The sequence below is a fragment of the Nomia melanderi genome, chromosome 7, assembly GCF_051020985.1.
Source record: "Nomia melanderi isolate GNS246 chromosome 7, iyNomMela1, whole genome shotgun sequence".
In the NCBI taxonomy this organism is placed as follows: domain Eukaryota; kingdom Metazoa; phylum Arthropoda; class Insecta; order Hymenoptera; family Halictidae; genus Nomia; species Nomia melanderi.
The window spans coordinates 8,306,600-8,330,360 of NC_135005.1; the positions used below are offsets into that span (position 1 = coordinate 8,306,600).

Here is a 23,761-nt window from a genome sequence, read left to right on the forward strand (position 1 = left end):
CTGGATGGAGATGGAAAAAGTGTTGACATTAAATAAATTTAATTGTTGTTGTTGTTATTATTATTATGTATTTCTACATCATTGTTAAATTATAGTTTGAGAAAGTCTTAAATGTATACATTTAATATTTCAAGATAAATACACATTCCATAGAATTACAGTCGACAACGCCATCAAACGAACTTCCAGAGAAACTTTGTGTATGCAATCTCGATTGATAAAAAAAGTTTTTCAAACGGATGAGTGCTCAACATAATTTTACTTTATTCATATAGCGATGCTTCCATGCATTTCTTGTGCAACTGCTAATACAAAATAAAAATTCCTATCCTTTCTTCTTATTTCTATACATATCTTTGTTTTTTATAAACGTAAGATATAATATAAGCACGATATTAATGTTTGAAATTGTTATTTAAGATTTTACATAAACATTGTTTTGATTAAAGACTCGTTTTGGTGAGAAAAGGGTATAATTTAAAGACAATCGAAATATTTTATTTACTAGTTTAAAAATGTATGTATATACTATTTCAAATGAAAACAAATAAATTGAAGTCAGTATTAGAACGGATGATTCATAAAGAAGTACTCCTATTTATGTTGAATAGATAAATATATTACACTTTCACTTACAGTACAATTGTTAGAAAATACATTAAACTTTCGTGGATTTTTTTTATAGACGATATAAAACATTCGGAGAGTTTTATTTCGACATTTATGCAACATTACCTCCAATCAAGTGTTCTTTTCTATTGTCGAAGCATTCGTATTCTCAGATTCCGTTTTGTCCGGTACTGGTATATGCCACTGATAAATAAAAGAACAGCAAACATACTCGCAAAATTAAAGTCTACAATTGTAGTCGAATGCCATCATTTGAAATCCAGCAGTAAATAGTAGATCGGGATAATATAAAAATTTTACTATGAACGTACCATCCTTTTATGTTATTATAATAAGGTTTTTCCATAGTTATTTATTTTAGAAAAATACATTAAAAATGCCAGACTAACAATTACATTAAACGTAACGGGCATTGCGAACACGTGACATTCACCTTTTATATTATTAACATGTATCTATCTAAATTTCATGGAACGAAAGTTCAGTGTATAGATTCATTTGTTTTCTATGTGAACCCGACGATGATATTGCAGCATTGGCAAACGATTCTATATGTATTTAAATGCATTGCCCATTATGTTTATGGTTAACATAACAAAAGTCTTACAATCGGGAATTAATTTAACATAAACGTTACAAAAGTACCATTCGTACTGTTAAGTGCCAAGTGCGCGCTGACTATATGCATTATATACCGATATGTATATAATAATTATTGTTTTCATATGTTCAAACAAAGAACGTTAATATAGATTGTATGTGGCTTCATACCATTAACATAGGTACGCGTGTATTATTATACACATAGTGACATGTTTAACATGCAATTAATCTGAAGCTTGCACAAACAGTATTGTTGCGCTTATTACTTCCCAGTGTACACAGCCCTCTTCACTTTTACTCTACATTTATTAACGAATCATACTATGGATAAAAACAAAAAAAAAAGGAAAGAGAGAGAAAATAAAACGATAGAGAAACATATTGAAGGGCAACATCTGACAAATGGATCACTAGAAAGATTACTGGATTTCATAATTCCTTTAAACGACGGAAACATTTAAAGTGTACAAGGCTTTTTTTTCTCAGTCGTACGTATAAAGGAATTACACTTAGCATATAAAGGAGCAGTTTCGAAACAGTAGCTCGCAGAATTAGCAATTTCATAAATACATATTTTGTATCTGAACAAATTGTGAAGACGGTATTCATTTACAGAAAGGAACATTTGATCTTCTATATTCAATCTTGTGCTCAGACTAAAAATGCCCTTTAACGTAATTAGAATAAAACATATATATGTAAATGTATATATATATATATATGCGCAATGTAATCTATGTGTCCAACAATTTTTGTATACATTACGACACATACAAATTGTAATTTGTCACCAAACATGTAAAATCATCAGAGTTTGATTTGCAATCATAAAGTAAATCTACCACAAAGAAGTACTCTAAATTGTAGCTCAAAATGTAAATGTTATTTCAATGTAAAAAGTACCATTGTTGTCTCTCTACATGTTGTTACCATTGTGTTTCGAGATGGAAAATCAAAAGGTGGCCCCTTTCTGCAATATATTGTCACACATTTCCTTCAGTACTATGGCCAATTATGTTTCGTGATGTTTAAAATGTAATCTTACGATAAATATATAGTGATTGCAAATTAAATTCTCATAATTGTAATAGAAAATTTGTACTACATAAATTTTAGTCTTTATAAGTTTTATCTGTGAAATCAATAACAAAATAAATAAAGTTTATAACATACTTCTCAAATACATAAATATAGCTTCAAATCTAGACATAATTAACACCAATGTTACCGCCAATCGTCGAACAAATAGTTTAGTGTTTGCATGTTTCATTTATACTTTTGAGTCTGTAATGGAAACAATTATGGTTTTTCATGTAAGCATTAAAATTTACAGATTTCTTCACGTATCGAAATTTTCTGTTACTCCATGCGACCGACAGTACTGTGACTGTAAATTAAAAAACATGATTTACGCGCTGGAGCATACTAAACTAATTATTCTTATATTTGGGTACATATTGTTTGTTTCTCACATCATGGTATTCCATTACAAATGAAAAAAATTTGTATCGGTAAATAATAAAAACAAATAAAATTGCACCATTTTTTTCATAATTTTCATAAAGTAACTAGTTATGCTCTGGGATTATCATTTCTTTCCAGTTTAGAATAATGTGCCTCGTATTGCAGAACTCTAGAAAGAGAAGAGAAGAGAAGCTAATGCGTGCAACTGTAAAACGTTTCACTTTGCTTTGTGTTACTGCATGGTTCGAAAGGCACATTTCAGGTTGAAAGAAATCTTCTACTTGAACATATCTAGTTTTTGTAATAGCAAAGGTAAAACAATATTTTTAATGAGAAAGATAGAAAGATCAACTTTCTCTAAGGTCTCATAAAAGTCTATAATGTCATTTCCACTAAAACTGGAATCATTAATATTTATGCTATATATTATTTCATAAAAATAGAACCCAAAAGCTATTGCAATTCGTAAATCACTACAGTATAAACAGGTCGTAACTTGATTAACGTATTTGATTTGACGAAGTTTTTCGTTATCACATTTCGTGAAATACAATTCGAATTAAATCGAGGTTCAAAATAACATCCAATAACGGGCGGGAGGACATCCTTTTTTTTCCTTTTACTTAACGGATATATAATATATATTATATACATTATATATGAAATGCAAGACAAAAGAAAAAGAAGTAATTAAAAATGTAAACTTCTTATCAGTAGAATCAAGTACATGTGTTATCATATTTTTGTCTTGAGGAACGTTCGATTCATCTTTTCTTTTATAATACAGGTAAGAACAAAAATAAGAACAAGATATAAGTATTCTAGAGGTGTAAAACTACTCGGTCGCGTCGAATACAGTTCGATCATCATAGGTCGTCAGATACACTCGTGTTACATTGGCAAATGAATTTGTTCGATATGTTTGTGATTTTGTTTATAAATAGATCTATTTTAAATTAAAAATTTATCGTACAATATAATTCGCGTTACATTACTGTTAATGTATAATTTCTACATAACAATATACTTTAACAAAATAATATTTTTGAAAATAATTTATTAATTGAAATTTATCTTCTCGTTTTGATGTCATTTTTATTCGAAGTTTTGATTTTATACAAATCTGAAGATGCATCGTTTTTTAGAAAAAGTAGTTACTAGATTCCTTTGTTAATTTTCAAAACATTGAAATTTTCTTTTAAATATGCATACAAACATGAATGAAATAAGAAAAGAAAAATCAATTTTTTCTTAAAAACTCTAGATCGGAATCCACCGTTAAAAGGAATGCTATCTCGTATATTGGAATAGATTAAAATTAAATAACTTTGTTCTCGTTTTTATAACTATCAAATATCCAGAAAGTAATGAATACTTCCATTACGAATAATCGATTTTGTGGTAGAAAAGAGATTAAGTAATATATTAATATGTACGGTGCATCTTCAAATTCTTATAAACTTTACTTCTAAGAAAAGTTACATGAAAACGAGAAGATAATTTTCAATTAATAAATATTTTCTAATGTTATTTTGTTATAGTATATTGTCATATAATATCACGAACATATCAAGCAAAGTCATTTGCTGATTTAATATGAGTGCGTTGGACGACCCGTGATGATCAAGTCGCTCGGATGTTCGAATGTTTCGGATATTTGAAAGGGTAGTCGAATCGAACTCTCGAGTACCCAATACATTCAACGATTCATACACCCCTAAAGTATTCCAATAACATTAACATCAAACTGCGTTTATCATTAAGAAATTAAGGTGATAATTAAGAGGAAGCCAATGTGACTGTTTCAGTTTCTCGTAGGTCCGTAAATCGAACATATTTACAAACGTGAGAGCTGCAGCTCGTGTAACAGTCTGCTCGTTTCAATTTATTCACGTTTTAAAGTAAAAAATAGTTTTGAGTTAGTGACTTTCAAATTAGTTATCTCAATTCGTAAATGTTACAAATTTGTACAAATGAAAAATAAAACAATTGTTGAATTTAAACAAAATTCGTTTGCCTACGCACGTTTTTCGATAAATGAAAAAGTAAGCAATATTACACATTATCGACATAAAAATTGTAACATGAAAACCACTGCCCCAAATTATTCAATTTTTCATGGAAGTATTAAGTAAAATACGTATTTTTATCAGGCACAAATGGAATCTAGAAATAATTTTCCACTAGAAATTATTAAAAGAAGGAAGATTCTTTTTTTTCTTTTATACACGCTATCAAATTTTCCTCGAAGTTTTAGGTATTTGAAACTGTAATATTTTGTACTTGAATACAAAATATTGATTATTTATCTAATTAAGTAATATGTTTTTCGATTTTACAAAATGAAATCACAGCATAAGATAATTCTTTTTTTAACTTGTTTTTACGATCTTATTAATGTGTATTAATTTCCAAAGAGAGAAGAATTCGAATAAAAATGTCAAATACAAATGAATTTGTATAACAGCACATGTTCAAAGCCAAAAAATAGTATTTCATTTAAGAATTTGAACAAAATATTATTACGATACACTGTAGTTACTGTATTTTATTCAAGAACATATTTTCAGATATGAAAACATGAACCGTGGAACGTAATACTATTAAGAAAGCTACGTAACATTAAAAAATTTTCTTTTATAAGCTAAAAATCAATAATCATATACATATATGTATATGTACATATAACATATACATGTATATATATTTATATATATCTTTCTCTCTCTTAATTACAGCGAATATATATCTTAATTATTCAAAATTTTAACAGAATATGTTAATTTTGTGTTTACGCATAACGTCTACATGTATTTTGTAATATTTTCATCATGTAACCTCGTTGCAGGTTAAATAGCATTCTTTCCGAATGTATCAGTAATATAATATCCTTTGCTTCATTGTGCAAACATACAAACAAAATATACTACATCCTGTCATGTTTATAAAACACTGACATTAATTTCTGTTAAATTTTAACAAATCTGCATCACGTCGTCTGTTCGATCTGTTTGTCAATGAACGTCGTCATTATACAACATCATAACGGATCACCTATCAAACCTTCACTGGTTTTATTAATGTAAATCCCAATGCGGCGGCTAACTCTCACTTCTTACAATACATTGATTTCTAGAATAAATTGCTACTGCGGCTAACAAACATAAAAAATGATGCGACTTCCTGCATAACTAAATTATGAATTACCATCGTGAAGTACCCGACAAACCGTATTCAACAAATTCTTTGAAAATATCACATATTTACAACTAGGTATCTTTCATTTATCATTTTAGAGGATAGTACATATGTTCACAGTTAAAGAACGAATATTATGTACCAAGAAACTTGTAAAGGCATAGTACATGGGAAAGTAGTGAATCCACTTTTATGTTACACTATACCAACAGGAGAAATTTTTTATAAACTCGAAGAAGGGATGATAATTCCATTTTCTGCGTATTTAATGATAATGTTTAAATTGTCATAGTCCGATAGTGAGTTCTTGCGTTGATTGTTTTTAGAAGAGCATTAAATTCTTTCTTTGGAAATAGTACAAATTCTATTTTTTTTTGTCTTCACTTTCAGTCGTTCCATTGGAAAAGTATGTTGTATCATGCTGATGCATGGAAGTTCGCACAAAAAATTATCTTGCGCATGTCAAAAGAACATGTCGCCGTGAAACGAATAAGGTCAGATCTAAAAGAAGTAGACGATTTAGTAAGACTTACTATCTTACTATTATTTTTTAGAATTGTCCTCTTCGCTCGACCAGTGTTTTTCTTGTTCTTGAAGTTCAAACTCCCATCGCAATTCTAATTCCCGCATATCATTCGCAATGCCGGCCTCATATGTATCTTCCTAAAGAATCATTCCAACGAATCAGTTACATGAGAATTTTTAACAGTAGTTTTTACAGATAAAGAAAACAATCTATCATAAATATACTTATATAAATTCCTTTTAAAATACGACATAGTGATTTACCTCTTCCGGTTTATAATCTTGATTGAAATTTTGGGTACCAAGCAGATTATTCGACGACTGAATCCAAGGTACAGTACCATACGGGCTCCAATTTCGCACGTCCTTTTCTTTTTCTCTAATACCAGCTTCAATCATTTGCAACTCTTGTGCTAGCCTTTCTCCAGCTGTGAAAGTAGCTCCTTGCGTAGCAAGCTGAACATATTTTTAAAAATTTGCATTAACATATGTAAAATATTTTGCCATGTCAACGCTCCTACAATTTCCAATCAAGTTCACCTTTGTGCCATACTGTATTACACTAAAGTAGAAGTTACCATAATTTGAAATATACTACGTTCATAGTAACATTTTAAATAAACATCAATAAGGTTGTATTTGTTTGTATAAAAAACTATCATAATTTGACCAGAAAAATCTACAATATCGTGTATGAAAATATATGATTTAACGATACCTTCAAATCGTTGATCTTTTTTTCGAGATGCTTCAACTGTTGTTTTACTCTTTGCGACTCAAGAATTAAGCTGAAAAATTATATAATAGTTAAATGCTTATAAAGTATAAACTATAAATCTATTAACATACTCTTTAGGCATGCATTCTGGTCGTGAAAGTTGCGTGTGTGCAGTCGACTCGGATATATTTCGACCAAACGTGATATAGTTGTCCCCAAACCCAGAAGTATTGATAGACTGTACTTCACCATTCGCACCGATAGTAGTATAAGCTGTAACCAAACCATTCTACCATTGTACTATGTTATCATATTTTTCTTATACAAAAATTAACGGACTAGAAAAGATTTCCTTCAAGATTTATTCGTTTAATATAAAAGAGTTTCTAATTTAAAAGAGTATTTGTAGATATGAAAAACATTTAATAAATTATAATAAAAACCGTTGTCGAAGTAGAGTATTGGATATGAACGAGTTAATTTCTTATATTAAAGGAAATGTTACTTACGTTGATTACCGTAATACCAAGATGTAACAGAATTCGCCGTTGGTATGGGTCGATACGGAGGAGGTGCACTTCCTTCTGTATAAAAATTGGTAGGTTGTACGCCATTGCTAGATCTAAAACAAGTATATTTTCACTTGCGTTTCAGTGATCTTCAAAGTTTCTTCTATAATCTTTAGTTTGAAAATGATTGTTACCTCATTAAGTTTTTGGATAATTTAGAAATTGGTCCATATTTGTTACTAGATGATGCATCAAATGGCACGAATTCATCATCGAATAGGATCGGATCTGTGCAACGAAAGTTGTTATTACAATTTATATTTGATGGAGGAACCATGAGATTACTCGACGTGTTTGTCCATATGGAGAAATTGCATGATACAGTATCTCCTTGCATATCATAATTCTGCGAACAAAGCGTAAAAGAAAATATAATAAAAAATATGTAGGAAAATATTTATAATATTTTTTATAATTGTACGATCGTACCGTTTTTATTTGTGGCACTTGTTTGTTGACAATTGTTTCAAGTTGATTTAAAATTTCCATCCTGCGTTGCAACAACATCGCCAATGTTTTGGCAACTGTCCGCTGCTGTAACATGAATTGAACAGATGTCATGAATACCTAAGAACGACATTTATTATCAAATAAACAAAGATATGCTTATTTTACCTTTTTAGTATTGGAAACACCATTTGTCACATTAGATGAGACTTGCGACGAATCCCACATATTGAGATTAGGCGTTGTATACTCAACAGGCGCGTTGGGTACAATATAATGAGAGCAATATATATCCATATTTTTGTTTGGTACCATTGGTGAGACACCTTGTGGTGGCGGTAACATGTAATTCGTCAATGAGCCAACAAAGTTGTTTTCACTTGGTGGAGTGTGATGTTGCATTGGATTAACTTTATTAATAGAATTAAAATCTAGAAAAAAAATAATGCAACCAAATTCATCGTGATTAACATTACATATTACTTATGTTATCCAAATACTTACTTTCTCGATGAGTATTATCGTGTGATTTTATGGAATGATAAGGTAAATCTTCACTTTGCTTGAACGTTTTATTATTTGAGCCAGTAACTAGTTTGTCTGCTTTTATATCCGAATTGTTAACTACAGGTACATTTGACCTGATGCTTAATTTTCTATTTTTTGATCTGTATCTATCGAGTAGATGAAGATTATGTACTAAAATTATACACATACATGACTGTATTCCTTCTTTTTAAAGTAACTTACTTATCCAATTCCATGTCACTATGAGCAAAGGTGCAACTTGTGGATCTAGGACATGATCCTCTAAGTGCAAGATCTCGACACATGCTCACTTTATATTTTGGTTGACCTGAGCCTATATTGTGAGTACCATCTTGTGTTTTCCGATTACCATGTTGTTGAATAAATTCCACTAATGCCGCAACTACAGTTCTAACAGCTTCTAGCGCTGCACGACATTCCGCTAATGTAGGAGGTTCAGTTTCTGCAGTAATAATAATGAATATAAATAGTCTATAATTTTTATATAACATTTTACTTGACCCCTTGCATTATCATTTAGTAATATTTGTTTTGCCTGAAATTAAAACTCAACAAAATAGAGCAAGTAATTAAAATAAATCATACCTGGACTGGGATCAATTGCAGCTAACAGTTCTAACTGGGGTCTTAAACTACTTAATTGTCCAGGATCGGGAGTACGTTGAAGAGCAATAACCAATTCTTGTACACTTTGAGCAAAAGACTGCGGAGTTTGAAGTTTGTCTATAATACTTTGCATATGAGACTTATGGCTAGTGTCTCCATATAATAACGCAGACCACTGATCAGGTGCTATTCTTAATCCAGCTTCTGTTGCAATCTGCACTATCTGAGCATCGTGCTCTCTTCTTAAAGCTTCGTATGTTCTGAATTCTTCTTTTAATTGCATCAATGATGAATCTCCTTCTCGTTTAGATACCTAATTAGATATTTTGGTAAACTATTGATCCCCATAATAAATTATTATAATAGAACTTAAAAATGTACATTACCTTGAAACAACTTGCCCTATATAACAATTGTACAACATGTCCTATACTCGTTTTAGATGCTTGAGGAAAATGTGATTCTAAACGCTGAACTACAAACATGACTAACACTTTCCTGGAAAGAGCTGATCCGTCTTCCAAAGCCAATAAAACCAGCTTCAGTACTTCTTCTTGCATTGCTATTAAGAAATTATGGAAATTACTTTAAATACGCTAATTTCATTAAATTATTTTTGTACATTATTAACTTCAGTATAAAATACCTGGCCCAAGAAATTGACAACCACGAGCTCGTACAGCTGCCCATAAATTAGCACTAAGCTGTTGAGGATTTTGATGTTGCAATATTAATTCCGTAACTGATCGTTCCCCGAGACTCCTAGCAGCTCTCACCGCACGTGCTCGTCCTTCTGGTACAACCAACTGACAACCCACAAGAGTTACTAGTTTCCTTTGCATTGGCCGTGAAATCAGTCCCATACCACCTATAACATTTATATTTATTATAGTATTATGCTATTATCATTAAAATCACTAATAATATTTCAATATGATTGGTTTTTTTTTATTGTTTGATGAAAAAGAACAAATATCTAAATATACATGTAATCTGTACTAAACTACAATTGTTTTCTGTACGAATACTATGTACACTTGAACCTTATGTTATCAATTCAATTATATTTTCAAAGATTTTAATTGGATATCATAATATTATGCAACAATTCTTATAACACTGAGAAGATATATTAAAAGCTATATTAAATATTATATATTATGTAAACTCAGTATTTTTTAAGATGAAAGTTCTACTTTCCCATTAATAAGATCTACATTTGTCTAAATCAAACAATTTTCAATTTTTAATTGTAATTTCTTTTGCTACATTAATTATATTAAATACACTGAATGGCAATTTTATCATTACTAATGACAGACAAAGGTATACTTTCCAAATATAACATTTTACAAAAATACTAACAATAACACCCTATTCTAATTAATATTACCTGCGGCTAGAGTAGGATTTGTCTGACATGGTTTGAGATATAAAGCAAGTTCTTCAATGCAACGTTTAGCAGCCAAATAATTAGCATGGTCTTCTGGTGGTAATAATTTCTGATAAGCTGTTGCAACATTTGTGGGAACAGAATTCCCGACTAACTGCAATAAAGCTTCATTTATCGGTAGTCTTTCTATGTCTGTGTTGATAATACTCTGAAAAATTGAATCAACAATTTGTTTCTCACCGGTAAAATAAATATACATGTAACAACAACATATTAATTAACACAAAAATTACTTGTAACCAATATCTCAATTTTACACATTCGATTAAACTATTGTCAAAAGTTGTTTCAAATTTCATGTATTAATACTACTTAAACTTATGATATACTCATAAAATTACTTACTTGATCAAAAGGGCATTGTTTACGATGTAAATTTGCAAGGCACGTACGACATATAGTATGACCACATGCTAATGATATTGGGCCACGTACGGCCACATCAAAATCATGACAGCAAACTGGACAAGAAAGAAATTCAGTCCACTGTGGTGCCTGTATTGGCATTCTGAAACAAAAATCATATGACCATGTTCCTTCAAATACCTGATTTCACCATTTCCAATAATATTGCTTCCTTTATCAAAAAGCCTATGAGAGAATTAACGTTTTCAAATAAAATATATATGCATATTTAACAATACATTTCATTTACGTTTGCTAAACGTGAACGATTGGTGACCATCGTTTATTGCGCGATTACAATTACGGAACATATCACGCAATAAGATAAAACAGTTTTCACGAAAAAGAAAACAACCATTTAGTTGAAATAAATAATCGCTGGGTGCATGATCGCTTATGAAAGCGTTAATAGAACGGTAAGGGAACTTCGTTTCCATTGCAAAACATTTATCTATAGATATAAACCTGTTCGAAACGGTAACGTTTGCCTGTCAATTGTTTTTTTTACGCGACAATTATTTTCTTTCTTCCGTTCTGTCGAATGAAAAATTCGATTTCTTCGCTGTTAAATATACGAAGAAACATTTCAAATGTACACCATCTCAATCGCGTAGTTAGATTGAACATTTTTTTAATCGCTGTCGTTTCGGTGTCCTTTACGTTCGTCGAAACGTTTGCTCTGAATAGAACGAAAAAAAAGCGGCATCTCCCTTTGCCACGAGGAAAAATGTCGGACATGAATTTTTACCGTTAAAATCACAAAAGATAATCAGGACTCACCTCGTTATTGCCTTCACAAAACATCACATTAACTACTCACTCAGTTACTTCGCACATAGTTCTGCCATCGAAGCCAGAACAGATGAATCACAAATAGTGAGATGAGCTCAGCACGATATCCTTTACACACACCTTTTTACATCACTAGCACCCATGACGAAAAATAATCTAGAAAAATCGTGTTCCGATTTACTTCGGCAGACGGCGCTGTCGGTTACTTGATACGGAACTTTTGAAATTTATTGCATTAATTTTGATTGGTGATAAAGAGATTTCGTTGAAAATAACAAAAAAATAAAAGACATATAAATAATTTTATTCTTTTTCTTGTGAACTATATTCTTTGGGAACAAGTTAGAGACTATAACGCTGAACATTGATGTATCTCACATTGGTTTGTTTTTGATAATTTATTCGACTTTCGAATTCTATAAAATTTATAAATATGCTATTTATTTTGCACATTTTACTATCTAGTGTATCATAGAACACAAAAATGTTATGATAAACAGTATTTCCGGTCTATGACACGATATTCTGTGTCGCAGGCCACAGCGCTACAGGTTACGTGACCATTTTATTAAATACTAATCGATTTATTTAAATTTCCAACTTCTAATCAATCAAAATATCTTCGATTTTTATGTTAAAATAATTCGTATGAAAGTATGATACAATGATAAATTTGTATTCTTATATTAAATAAATGAACGCGCGTCGAAGGCATTTTGTGAGATTGTTTATAGTTCATAAATATTATTCGTAATACCATATTTATATTTGTTTCATTGAAAGCAGAACATTTTTTTTAATTTGGTTAAATAAAAAATTCAAACGCCTAAAGCTATGATTTCAGTCATGAAATCTCATATTATAGATGGGAATGTCGTTTTTCAAAACGCCTCTCACAAGCAAGAGTTGGGTGAACAAGTATTATGTTTGCCAATGCATGCAATATGTTTAATGTTTTGTGAATGGAAAAAATATAAGTGGATGTAGACTATACTCCTTGATGTATCGTTTAAGCTTCATTGCCACAATTAAAGCTTAATCACACTTCTTATTCAAAATTGTTAAGTAAATAACACGTTAGAAGCATTAGTATTTAGGCAAGAGAAATTCTAATTAAATATGACACAGTTAGATGAACAAATACTAGTAGGTACTGTTAGCCGTTTGATTAATATTGTTTCACATCCAATTGAATATGCCAGAGTATTAATGCAGGTAAAACACAGATTACCAATAAATTACCCACATATTAATAACTAACCGGAGATTTATGTTTGAATGTAACAGATTGGACATGAACCGATTTTACCACGACCAACTACCACATTATTTAGACGGCCGGCACTGGTTTTGCCTAATGTATTTGAATATGGTACGTGATTTTTCTTTTAAAATCTTATTTTGGATTATATATAAATTATTTTCGTATTCCTATGTTGTTTATTATAAATTAATGTTTTTATTACTTTTTAATTTTTCTAGCAATCAATACAAAATATTTGATTGTGTCCTTGTTTTACAGTGAAATATATAAAAAATGTGGATGGAATTTCTGGATGTTATCGTGGTGTTATTCCAAAAATGTGCGCTGACAGTATAAGTGCTGTAGCTTTTAATAAAACATTAAAATCTGTCAAGAAGTTAATGAATGACATGAATAAAGAAAAGAAAGAGGAAGGAAAAGAAGAGTCAGAAGAAGAGTAGGTATATATATATATAAATATAATGTAAAATTGTTTCTTTTTTTTTTTATAAAAAAGTTAAAAATGTAAAAATGAATTTCCTCTTTTCAGTGAAAGATATAAGATATTCATATATGAACTCATACAGAGTTTAAGTTGTAGGATGGTGGCAATTGTGGCCAGTCATCCGTTTGATGTCATTAGTATAAGAATGATGGCACAGTTTGTTGGCAGGGAAACAAAATACAAGTATACTATCAATTAAACAATACGTTCCATACGTATTTTGACTACAATTATAAATATATTATTCTTATAGTTATTTCTTTTCTTTTGTAAATTCTTAGCGGATTATTTAGATCGATTATGGAAGTATATAAAGAAAATGGTGTTATGGGATACTATGCAGGATTAGTGCCTCGACTTATTGGAAATGCTGCTGCAATAATATTATTCAGTACTTTTAGCTATCTTATTGATAGATACATTCTAAACGATGAAGTAACAAAAGTTTATGTTGATGCTACTATAAGAGTAAGTACATTAGCAATAAACGTACCATGATTGGTCGAATGAGTACTATTAAAATTTGATTTAAAATTCTGCATTTTCTTTCAATCATTTTACTTTATATCAATTCTTATATTGTCTAATTAATTAGTTTTTCAATTTGTATCTTTCCTTTTATTTATGTTTCCACTAAGAAAAATTTATCACCTAACTTGTTTACTTTTATTTTATAATCTATTATTTAAATGATTATGGAAGAAATAAGTTTATTTAAAATACTGGTACGTTTAGTGTCAATTATTCAATTGTACTATAATTCTGTACAATTCTATACTAATGTTTATTATAATACCTTCCATAGGTAATAGCAACAACAGTCACGTATCCATATTTAGTGGTATCACATTCTATGGCTGTTAATAACTGTGGGTGAGTTTATTTAGGATGTCTTTAATGTTTGTAATATACTAAAATGAATGAAATAATGAATAATTTATTTTTAAATAAAGATTAGTTGCTGGTCTTCCTCCACACATGCCAATTTATACTGGATGGCTGGATTGTTGGTCTCACTTGTCAGCTACCAAGCAGTTACAGAGAGGACAGAGCTTAATTTGGCGTTACTATGCAGGGCAACAAATAATAAGAAATGGAAAACCAATAGTTTTACATTAATATTGCATTAATTTGTATTCGAGAGGCCAGCAGAGAAATCAATTTTGTGTTACATATTTTTTACCCTATAGTAAATTTATTAGTATGCTACATTTGCATTTATATTGCATATTCATTGAAAGTTGATTTTAATGGCAATTATACCAACTATTACATATGTTTATTTTCCTTTTGGTTTTATGTGTCACTGATAAATATGTTTTATATCGAAAATTGAACAGAATCTTTTTATTTAACATTATTATATAAATACTAAAATATCTATTTTTTTTAGATATACGAAACCAGTATTTTCTGCGGTATTTATACGTTGGTACTCATAGGAGATATGTATAAACAAATATAAACGACAGTACAGTACAGAAAAAATTAAATTTATATTTGTGACAATAGGGTTCGTGGATATTTTCAATGAATTACATACGTATTGAACCTCGCCGTGTAAAATTAATAATTGGTAACTATAGATACACCTGTGATGTTCTCGTAATTTTAAAAATAAACATTTAGAAGTTAAATTCTAGTTAAAATAAAAGTGATTTTGTAAAAAAATGAATAGCTGAATATTGGTTAATAAGAAGAACTTCTGAAAAGAAACAAATGTTCAATTCATATTTTTTATTTACTATTTCGATGATTTCAATCAATATACAACGTGGTTTATCAGGCATTGAGAGTTATATGAGTATTGCGTCATTAGATTTCGTCTTTCTTTCTAAATATCCTATGAATAATACACAAAAGCCTATACTATATCGCATATTTTTTTAATTCTTGTATAAAAAAAATATCCACTTGAACTACAATTTTAAATATTACATAAATGTTTCATCAGGTATTACATTTGAACTTCAATTCATCTATATAGTGATACAAGACGAATGTGAATAATGAACAAAACAATCAATATGTTATTTTTAAATAAAAAAACCTTGTACTATAAGCAATTACATATATGTAGCGCTGTTTCGTTCTCTGATTTAATAAAGACATTGCAATCTCTTTGCTGAAGTTACATTTATCATAATCTAATTTAAAACAAATTATCACCTTCAGATTACAGGAGAACATTTACTACTATACACAATTATACCCATCATATTACGGCACAGAGGCCAATTTTTCGTTAGTATTATCTTTCGATGAAGTTTTAGGTAGTATTTGTTATTGAATCTATTTATTTTTCATTAATATTTGAGTAGTAAATTTTTTGTTTTAGCAAAGGAATAGAAAATTAATAATTTTTTATTACGCGAACGTACTAAAATTAATTGTCTTTGATATTGCAATATAAGCGTTTGTAAAAAGTAAGTAAAGTATCTTAAGAAATTTTATAATTTCTTACCATTTTTGTACATTATCAACGTAACTAAAAACCACGTGGGAGCATTTGTGACGTTTGTAATTGACAGAAGTTTACACTTTACATTAAATTCAATACGAAAGGTAAATGTATAAAGGTAGTATTTAAAATATATAGACTTAAAAATTAACAAATAAGAGATGAATGTCGCACAAAGGAATGTATGTTTCTAAATTTATGTAATTCTCTGAATTTGTATTGGATTTTTGTTATACTTTTACAATTCCATATTTGACTTACAATTTTAATTAATGTATTTCACATTCTGAAAAATTTAGTGTCATGCAACCACAAGAAAGAGTTACCATAAAACTGTACATTGTGTGCTTGAATTCCTTTACAATGCAATAAAGACTCAAATCATTAACATTTAATATTTATTTAACAAATATTACCTTATTATATTAGATATAACAAGTAATTGCTGTCAGGTTGATAGCCATAGGTTTTATATTCTATATACATCGAGGAATACTGTACGATTAGGAATGTTTTACAGAACCAATAGATTAAAAAGCATGTTTCTATTACAATTACGTTTACCTAAACGGCTTTTTGTACATTTAAACAATAAATATTGTTGCATATTAGAAGACTGTTCAATATTCACATTCCACAGCAAAAATTCTGACAATGAGTTTTTTCTATTTTAGACATCTTCTCCAAGTAATATGCAATGAAAGATTGCCTTCCTTGGTAAATGCTACGTATATACAATGGTATATATGTCGTTTATCTTTATAAAAAGAAGCAAAACTTAAGATAAAAAAGGACTAATAGTACTGTGGCAGTATAATACTTAACGTACTTCTAGAATGTAACTTTTGAAAAATATGATTATTATTTTATAATAATCATTCAATCTATCAACTAAAATCTTAAAATTTTTTATTAATTATCAAAATTATATTAAATTATGTCACCAACTCATGATCTTACCTAAAATAAGTGATTAATGAATCGTCTTAGACACTTTAGGATCCTTAAATTATATCAGCAATATACAAGTTAATCCGGTGAAAATATCTGAAGAGAGATAAAGAATGTTGCAAGTTTCAGTGGTGAAAGTAGTAGTAGTACTGAATGTATGTACTACTTTTGAAATTTACATGAAATTAATTTCTAAAACAATAACATTTTGATTTTCATCTATTTATAATCAACTAAAGAAAATAATTCTGTTTTTGTTTGCATTACAGAAGATACCTATAATGTGTGGTTAATTACTTGTTAAATATTTCTAGAGTATGGAACTTTATGTATACTCATTTAAGACATATGCAATAGTTATAGAAATTTTCAGAGAAGTATACACAATACTGAAAATATAATAATAACTATTCAAAAGATTTTATATGTTTATAGTGTTGTAACAAAAATATTGATTTTAGTATTATATTTACTATGAAAAATTGACTCATATTCGTATGTATATATAATGGCCAATTTATAGTAGGTTTCAAAATATTTTGTATGGTGTTTGTTAAATGGAGCGATTTAGAAACACATATTTTACAGAAATTATCTATACATTATGTTAAATGTTTATACTCCTATTCGTAATGTTGCAATGCCTTACATATAATATATTCATATAATACTTTAAAATTTCGTCACTTTAGATATTTTACTACATATTACAGTTTATTTTAATATATATTCGTTTTCCTTTGCATAAAGTTCCATCATCTTCTTATTATTGTTAAGTATAATTTCGTACGATATAATTTGACACATGATAAATATTATGCAATTATTTTTATAATTAATCAATAAGGAACACGAATATAACTTCGTTATTCAAGTTCTCATTGATTGTTAATTAGAAATAATGGACTGAAAATTATAATTCTCTATAGCATAAGTTTCAACTGTTTCTATTTTCCCTATGAACATAAATTAGGCCATTGCAAAAGTGTAGAAGTCTCATTAAGCACGAACTGCTATAATTTTTCGTGACTAGTGCACATAACATACACTGATTTATATTCGAACAAGAAATATCAGGATATATCATGTTTATCATTAATTCCATAATTACTACTTTAAAGAAAAAGGCAATAGTATGTGCATATTCGAATTTATAATACAGTACAGATTTAGAATTCTGTTCATCTAAATCAGTGTTTAATACCAAGGAGTATCTAGTTGATGCAAACAAATTTTAATGAAATTTTTGATCTTAAATTTTATTCTACCGATGCAGGATACACATATGCATAAATATTTTGTTTAAGAAGCGACATATATAGGATTACAACATTAAGTTAATAAGGCAGCTGATTCAAAATTGTCTTTATTGTACGGTGACCCATAGAAAGTGGAATTTAAAAATTTGAAAACAAAATTTCATTTTTTTAATGAATGTAAAAATTAAAATATCTTAAGAAACATGAAAAGAATATTCTGCAATTTCTTGTAGTTTTTAGTTTGACAATAATTGGTAACTCAATATCTTAATCAATAAATGTAAATCATTTATGTGTACAATCATTTATAATTCTTGTTTTGCATTGATAGAATAAAATTTACACGCATACAACCTATCATTAAAATCTAAGAGAACCGTCTGGTTTAGTTTACCCGCAACTATCAATTTCATGAACTTTTTTTTGCATATGGAATTATGTTTTGCTTTTTAAGAGAATAAATTATTTCAAGTCCAATTCAATTTCCGAACTTTCTAATGAAAATGGTTTGAGATTTTCCACTATTGGCGTTTGATCGGGATCGACTCGTATACGAATCCTGTTGGTCTCTAAAGACCGTGGGAGTGTACGTGGAAGATCATCTTTGTATGAATCAGATATGGGTGAACTATATGATACATAAATTCGTACAACATCTGGACTCGGTTGAGGAGGTGTTGCTTTGGGCGTAGGTAAGCCACCGCTGCCCGAGCTAGCATTTGAAATATTACTTTGAGTATCGAGACTATTGTCTAACGCTTGACACCGTGTTGCCGAACTAAATACGGAAAGGTCGGCTGTCGAGGTTACAGACGTGTCTGCCAATGACCGTCGCGAGCCATTGGGAGAGGCTCCATCGTCAAGATTCGGATCAAGTGAGAATTTGCTTCCTGCACATATATTTAATTTTTATTATATTGCAATCGGATATTAGAACAAACATGTCTTTCTGACAAACTGATTTCGCTTAGGTATTATACGTACAACTTAAAAAACTGTCTCTACTTCTAGACATTACCATGCTTTCTTGTGTATGTATAATAAAAAAAGATAATATTACATACTACAGTTTTTTTTGTAATTATTAATTATTAACTATTGGCAACAAAATTTGGCGTACTTTCAGCTTAATAGTAATCTAAGGTAACAAAAATATAATAAACATCCATGTATTCAATTTTCTAATACATATACTTTTGTTCTTTATGTTTGTCTATAGAAAATTTCTTAAGTATACTTTATATGCTTTACAAAATAATCACAGTCTGACGCCCTCTTGCGCTTATTCTATTTTATATGAAAATTATGGAGGAAAATTTTTAGTACAAGTTTAGAGGCATATATAAACTTTCTTTTGACAATACTGATGCAGTTCAATGATAGGTTTATCTATGATTATAGTAAAAAATGTAATACTATCAGATCTTTTTCGAAGAGTATTTTTATAAAGTTATATCTAAATATGAGTACTATCATAGGCAATAGTTTTTTTTTAATAGAATCCTATCTTTATATAGTATCTTATAATCTAGTGTTGTATATAACTAGTATATCAATCTCTGAATCTCTGTCTTTATCTTTCCTCATATCCTTAGTGGTATGTTCTTGTTTAGAATACAGAAGGCAAGTATTTATATCACCGTGTACTATGTTTTCAGTATATTGTAACTCACCGCCAAGACCACAATCAGTTGGTTCAACTGGAGTTGTACTTTCTCTACCATCTTCGGCGATCACTAAATCCCTACGTTGTGTTATAGATTCTCGCATTGCATGCTGTGCTTCACTAAATTCTTCTGTTCGTCTTCCAACCTGAATATATATGGATTAAGACATAACAATCAAAATATAATGGTTAATGTAATATTTTATAATTATTAAAATAGTACAAAAACAAAGATAAACTACCTTGCTTGCAAATGAAGGTTCTTTGAATGTACCAAATGGAAACCGTGGTAATTCGTGTGGTAAGGCTGGACCAGGATAATCCAATTTAGAACGTTTTAATTCTTCCATACTACGTTCCATAGTACTTATTACTGTGTCATCATCAAAACAAAAATCTTTTTCGAGTTTGATTTGCAAATAATTACAAAACTCATCTAGACTTTCCATTGGCATAAGAAAACGTTTATGCATTTTCATGATCGTGTATGCCATTGCCGGTAAAATACGATCGCCGTCTAATAAAAATATGTCCCAAATTCGAAGACCCAGACTGACGGGTGTCTGTTACAAATAAAAAAAAGTATTACTTAGTAATAATATTAAATCTTAGGGGATATTTTATAATCATTAGTAATGACTAAAAATTAATGAATATTCCTCTACCCTTTCTTGAAAAACAACAAAGAACCATTTTAATGCGTAAAGAATGGAATCGCAGCCACATTTATCAAGCTTCCGTTTTAATTTTGGCAAAAACTTATTCATGATTTTATCATGGTGTTCAATAAAACGATTCAGTTTTGGAAATCCATCAACATAAAATCCTAAACAGAAAACATATATTTAACTATAATCCAAATGATTTTTAATTTAGATTACATAAAATATGATCAGACCATGCATAGTGTACTTCTTATCAGCCAGCAATACAGAAAGACCCCAAAATGCATCCTCTTCATCCATATATAATAAAAGTAATCCAGCTAATACAGACATTCCCTGACAATAGCCTACTTCCATGTTATACATGCTATAAGCAGCCAAGACATAAAACATGGATCGTTGTTTTATACTATATCTCTCTCTGTTGATAAAAAATAGATATTTAATATCAGATACATACATCAAATATATTGAAACAATAGATCCTAAGTATGATTTATGTACCTATAATTGATATGATCTCTATATTGTCTAGCTACATCAGCATCGATCTGTCTTATTTCAGTAGACCACTGACGCGCAAGTTGTAACATTTCATCATATTTACCGGCTTGCTCTCTTTTTAAACTTTTTATTCCCAAAAGCAATGCCCAAACTTGACCACGAAATCTATTAGGAATTCCTTTATATACCCTACGTCGTATTTTTTCTTTTGTAGAAGAACTATCCCACTGTTTTGTCATTTTTTCCCATTTTTTTAGTCTTTCCATTTCCACCCGATGACATTTAATTTCATTCGGGTCCGGCTTTTGTGGCAATCGTTTGTCACTGAAACACGTATTTTAACATATACTAACAGATATTAGAGTAATGGTATTAGTAAAAACATTAGTATGAAAGTTACTGTATAAATCCATATCTGTCTGTTGTATGGTATACTTCGTATGCAGGATCTTCCCATGAATCAATTTCTGCTCCATTTTCTCTGCCACGGTCATAGCAGCTAAATATTCTATCTCGCTCTGCAGCAGACCGTTTCAATAATTCTTCCTCATTCATGCCCCGTGAGAATTCGCAACCAGACTCTTACAAACATGCCGTCTTATTAAAAAAATTCTATTTATATTAGGCTGTTATCTAGAATACATATAACATCGCCATTAAAATATTAATCAAATGGTCTTTTTAAATTATAAGCAACAACCTCGTAACTATGATGAACTTCATCTTATTGTATTATGAAATTATAAACATACTAATTTTTCAGTAAAATATGACAGACTGGATTAGATTAAAGAACAATTATAAGTATTTAACATGAAAGAAGTTGAAATACTAGACAACTATGCTTACAATATAAAACTTGGATAGGGATTTTGTGATTTGTTTCGTATATTTGCGCGAAGCGTAACCACAATTCTACACTGTAAATTTCCGGTGTTCTGAAGTTAATGCATTGCATATTGACAAGAAAGAAGGTTATATACATTGAAGTCAAATTATGTCCCTAGTAAAGGATGTTGATCTTACCACTAAGAAGTTAATTGCGTGACTATAGACACTGCATGGTTAGGGATTGACTAATTTTCTTCGTTTCATATTACATAGAAGACTGTTTCTTCATAAAAGTCGTTCATTTAGCAAAACTGCCGTCCATACATACCAGTACACGCAGTTCAAGCCGGATTCGGATGTTTCCATTCTCTCTTATGAATCAGCGTTGCCAACAGATTCATTGTGGGATCGAAACAAGTGGCCCCAACAAAATTGTTGTTTTTTTTTGTTCTTATCACATTATTAATTGTTACATTCAAATTATTATAATTGTTTTTTTTACTGTTTCTTGTGTGATAAATATAATTATTGTACGAAACTCACGCTTTTGTTGAAAATAATTTCTCAAGAAATTCAATGTTTATATACTTATTTACCATATAGTATTCCAAATTGATTTATTTCTGTTACTTGCACGTAGATATATATAAGTAACGGCGCAATTATAATCATTTATTTACTTCATGCCCCGATGGTGTATTCAATTTTATTAAATAGAATGTGATTTATGTTATTTGCTTACTTAAATAAGGATACGTAATTACAAATAAAAAAATTCTTGTCATTACTGTATAATACGACAACTTATCCCTTCTTTAATATGATGTTAATATTTTACTTAATTATTAAAATCTGACGGGAGTTTTTTTATGTACAATTAAAGTAATTAAAATTGAAAAACGAAACTTTTTAGAATTATAGTTTATTTGTGCGTTAATTACAAATTTGTTTGCGAACAATGCCTACGATTTAGAAGACGTAAAAATTGTGCTCATAGGATTGTGAATTCAATTAATTAGAATTTATATTTTTTTGTTCCAAAAAATTGTTTTGACCATTTGTCTATCGTACAGCCTGCGACTGGTAATACCTGCTAAACCCAGCGCGTAATACCAAACCAGAGGTCTTAAACCCTCATAAATCTTTCCTCAAGTGATTGAAACTTTCTCCCGCGATGTCCAGCTAATCCTTGAACCTAAGTCAAAGTGAATAGGTACAACTTCGACAGATCAGTTCGAATTCTGTAGAGAAAAGAAAACCAACCATTTGAACAAGTTCTTTGTAGCGTTACCGTTCGGAAATCGTTCAGACTTGGAAAAAATTCTTATGTGTTATATTTTACGTGATTGTGTAACAAGATTAGAATAAAATAAGTGAAAGTGAAAATTGGATTTAAAATATCAAAATTAAAGTATGTAAAACGTTTTGAATGTAGAATGTAAAATTATTTATAACGTACATGTGTTTCAACATATACCCTCGTACGTCATAAACAAGTATTTAAATCAAGCTTACCGCAAATTGCTTCTTAAAGTTTATGTTTGTATAATAAAACTTACAAAACTTGATAAAAATAATAAAACATAATAAAAATATTTGTTTCTCTTTTAAAGATACTTTGATACTTATTTTTCAGAAATTCTATTAAATTCAAATTTACATACAAAATGCACAAGGTGAAATAAGACTGTTTCTGTTTAATCCTTTGAGTGTCATC

At 29.5% G+C, this 23,761-nt stretch overlaps 3 protein-coding genes across 8 annotated transcripts; 1 reads left to right on the forward strand and 2 right to left on the reverse strand.

Annotated features, from left to right (window-relative positions):
- Positions 1 to 33: 33 nt before the first annotated feature.
- On the reverse strand, positions 34 to 12,115 carry roq (RING finger and CCCH-type zinc finger domain-containing protein roquin). 2 transcript variants are annotated; one of them, XM_031970101.2, is made up of 16 exons: positions 11,948 to 12,115; positions 11,108 to 11,270; positions 10,703 to 10,856; positions 9,956 to 10,177; positions 9,696 to 9,871; positions 9,289 to 9,622; positions 8,905 to 9,145; positions 8,659 to 8,828; positions 8,323 to 8,585; positions 8,137 to 8,241; positions 7,842 to 8,053; positions 7,648 to 7,760; positions 7,270 to 7,411; positions 7,139 to 7,208; positions 6,685 to 6,876; positions 34 to 6,558 (listed from the first exon to the last, which is right to left on the reverse strand). In XM_031970101.2, the coding sequence occupies exons 2-16, from the start codon at positions 11,267 to 11,269 to the stop codon at positions 6,439 to 6,441; spliced, it is 2,676 nt and encodes an 891-aa protein (XP_031825961.1). In that variant the 5' UTR covers position 11,270; positions 11,948 to 12,115; the 3' UTR covers positions 34 to 6,438. The 2 variants fall into 2 exon arrangements, with proteins under 2 accessions (XP_031825961.1, XP_031825960.1); XM_031970100.2 differs by having other exon boundaries at positions 10,703 to 10,910.
- Positions 12,116 to 12,453: 338 nt separating this feature from the next.
- On the forward strand, positions 12,454 to 14,916 carry LOC116424128 (mitochondrial carrier homolog 2). 2 transcript variants are annotated; one of them, XM_076369580.1, is made up of 7 exons: positions 12,454 to 12,510; positions 13,247 to 13,331; positions 13,482 to 13,659; positions 13,753 to 13,890; positions 13,989 to 14,175; positions 14,513 to 14,580; positions 14,661 to 14,916. In XM_076369580.1, exons 1-7 carry the CDS (start codon positions 12,472 to 12,474, stop codon positions 14,824 to 14,826), a joined length of 861 nt encoding a protein of 286 aa, XP_076225695.1. In that variant the 5' UTR covers positions 12,454 to 12,471; the 3' UTR covers positions 14,827 to 14,916. The 2 variants fall into 2 exon arrangements, with proteins under 2 accessions (XP_076225695.1, XP_031825967.1); XM_031970107.2 differs by lacking the exon at positions 12,454 to 12,510 and adding an exon at positions 12,838 to 13,174.
- Positions 14,917 to 15,429: 513 nt separating this feature from the next.
- RN-tre (Related to the N terminus of tre oncogene) lies at positions 15,430 to 22,515 on the reverse strand. 4 transcript variants are annotated; one of them, XM_031970103.2, is made up of 8 exons: positions 22,373 to 22,515; positions 21,614 to 21,846; positions 21,214 to 21,537; positions 20,943 to 21,130; positions 20,710 to 20,870; positions 20,287 to 20,607; positions 20,052 to 20,190; positions 15,430 to 19,268 (listed from the first exon to the last, which is right to left on the reverse strand). In XM_031970103.2, exons 2-8 carry the CDS (start codon positions 21,766 to 21,768, stop codon positions 18,841 to 18,843), a joined length of 1,716 nt encoding a protein of 571 aa, XP_031825963.1. In that variant the 5' UTR covers positions 21,769 to 21,846; positions 22,373 to 22,515; the 3' UTR covers positions 15,430 to 18,840. The 4 variants fall into 4 exon arrangements, with proteins under 4 accessions (XP_031825963.1, XP_031825962.1, XP_031825964.1 ...); XM_031970102.2 differs by having other exon boundaries at positions 22,240 to 22,442; XM_031970104.2 differs by lacking the exon at positions 22,373 to 22,515 and adding an exon at positions 22,063 to 22,214.
- Between the last annotated feature and the right edge of the window lie 1,246 nt (positions 22,516 to 23,761).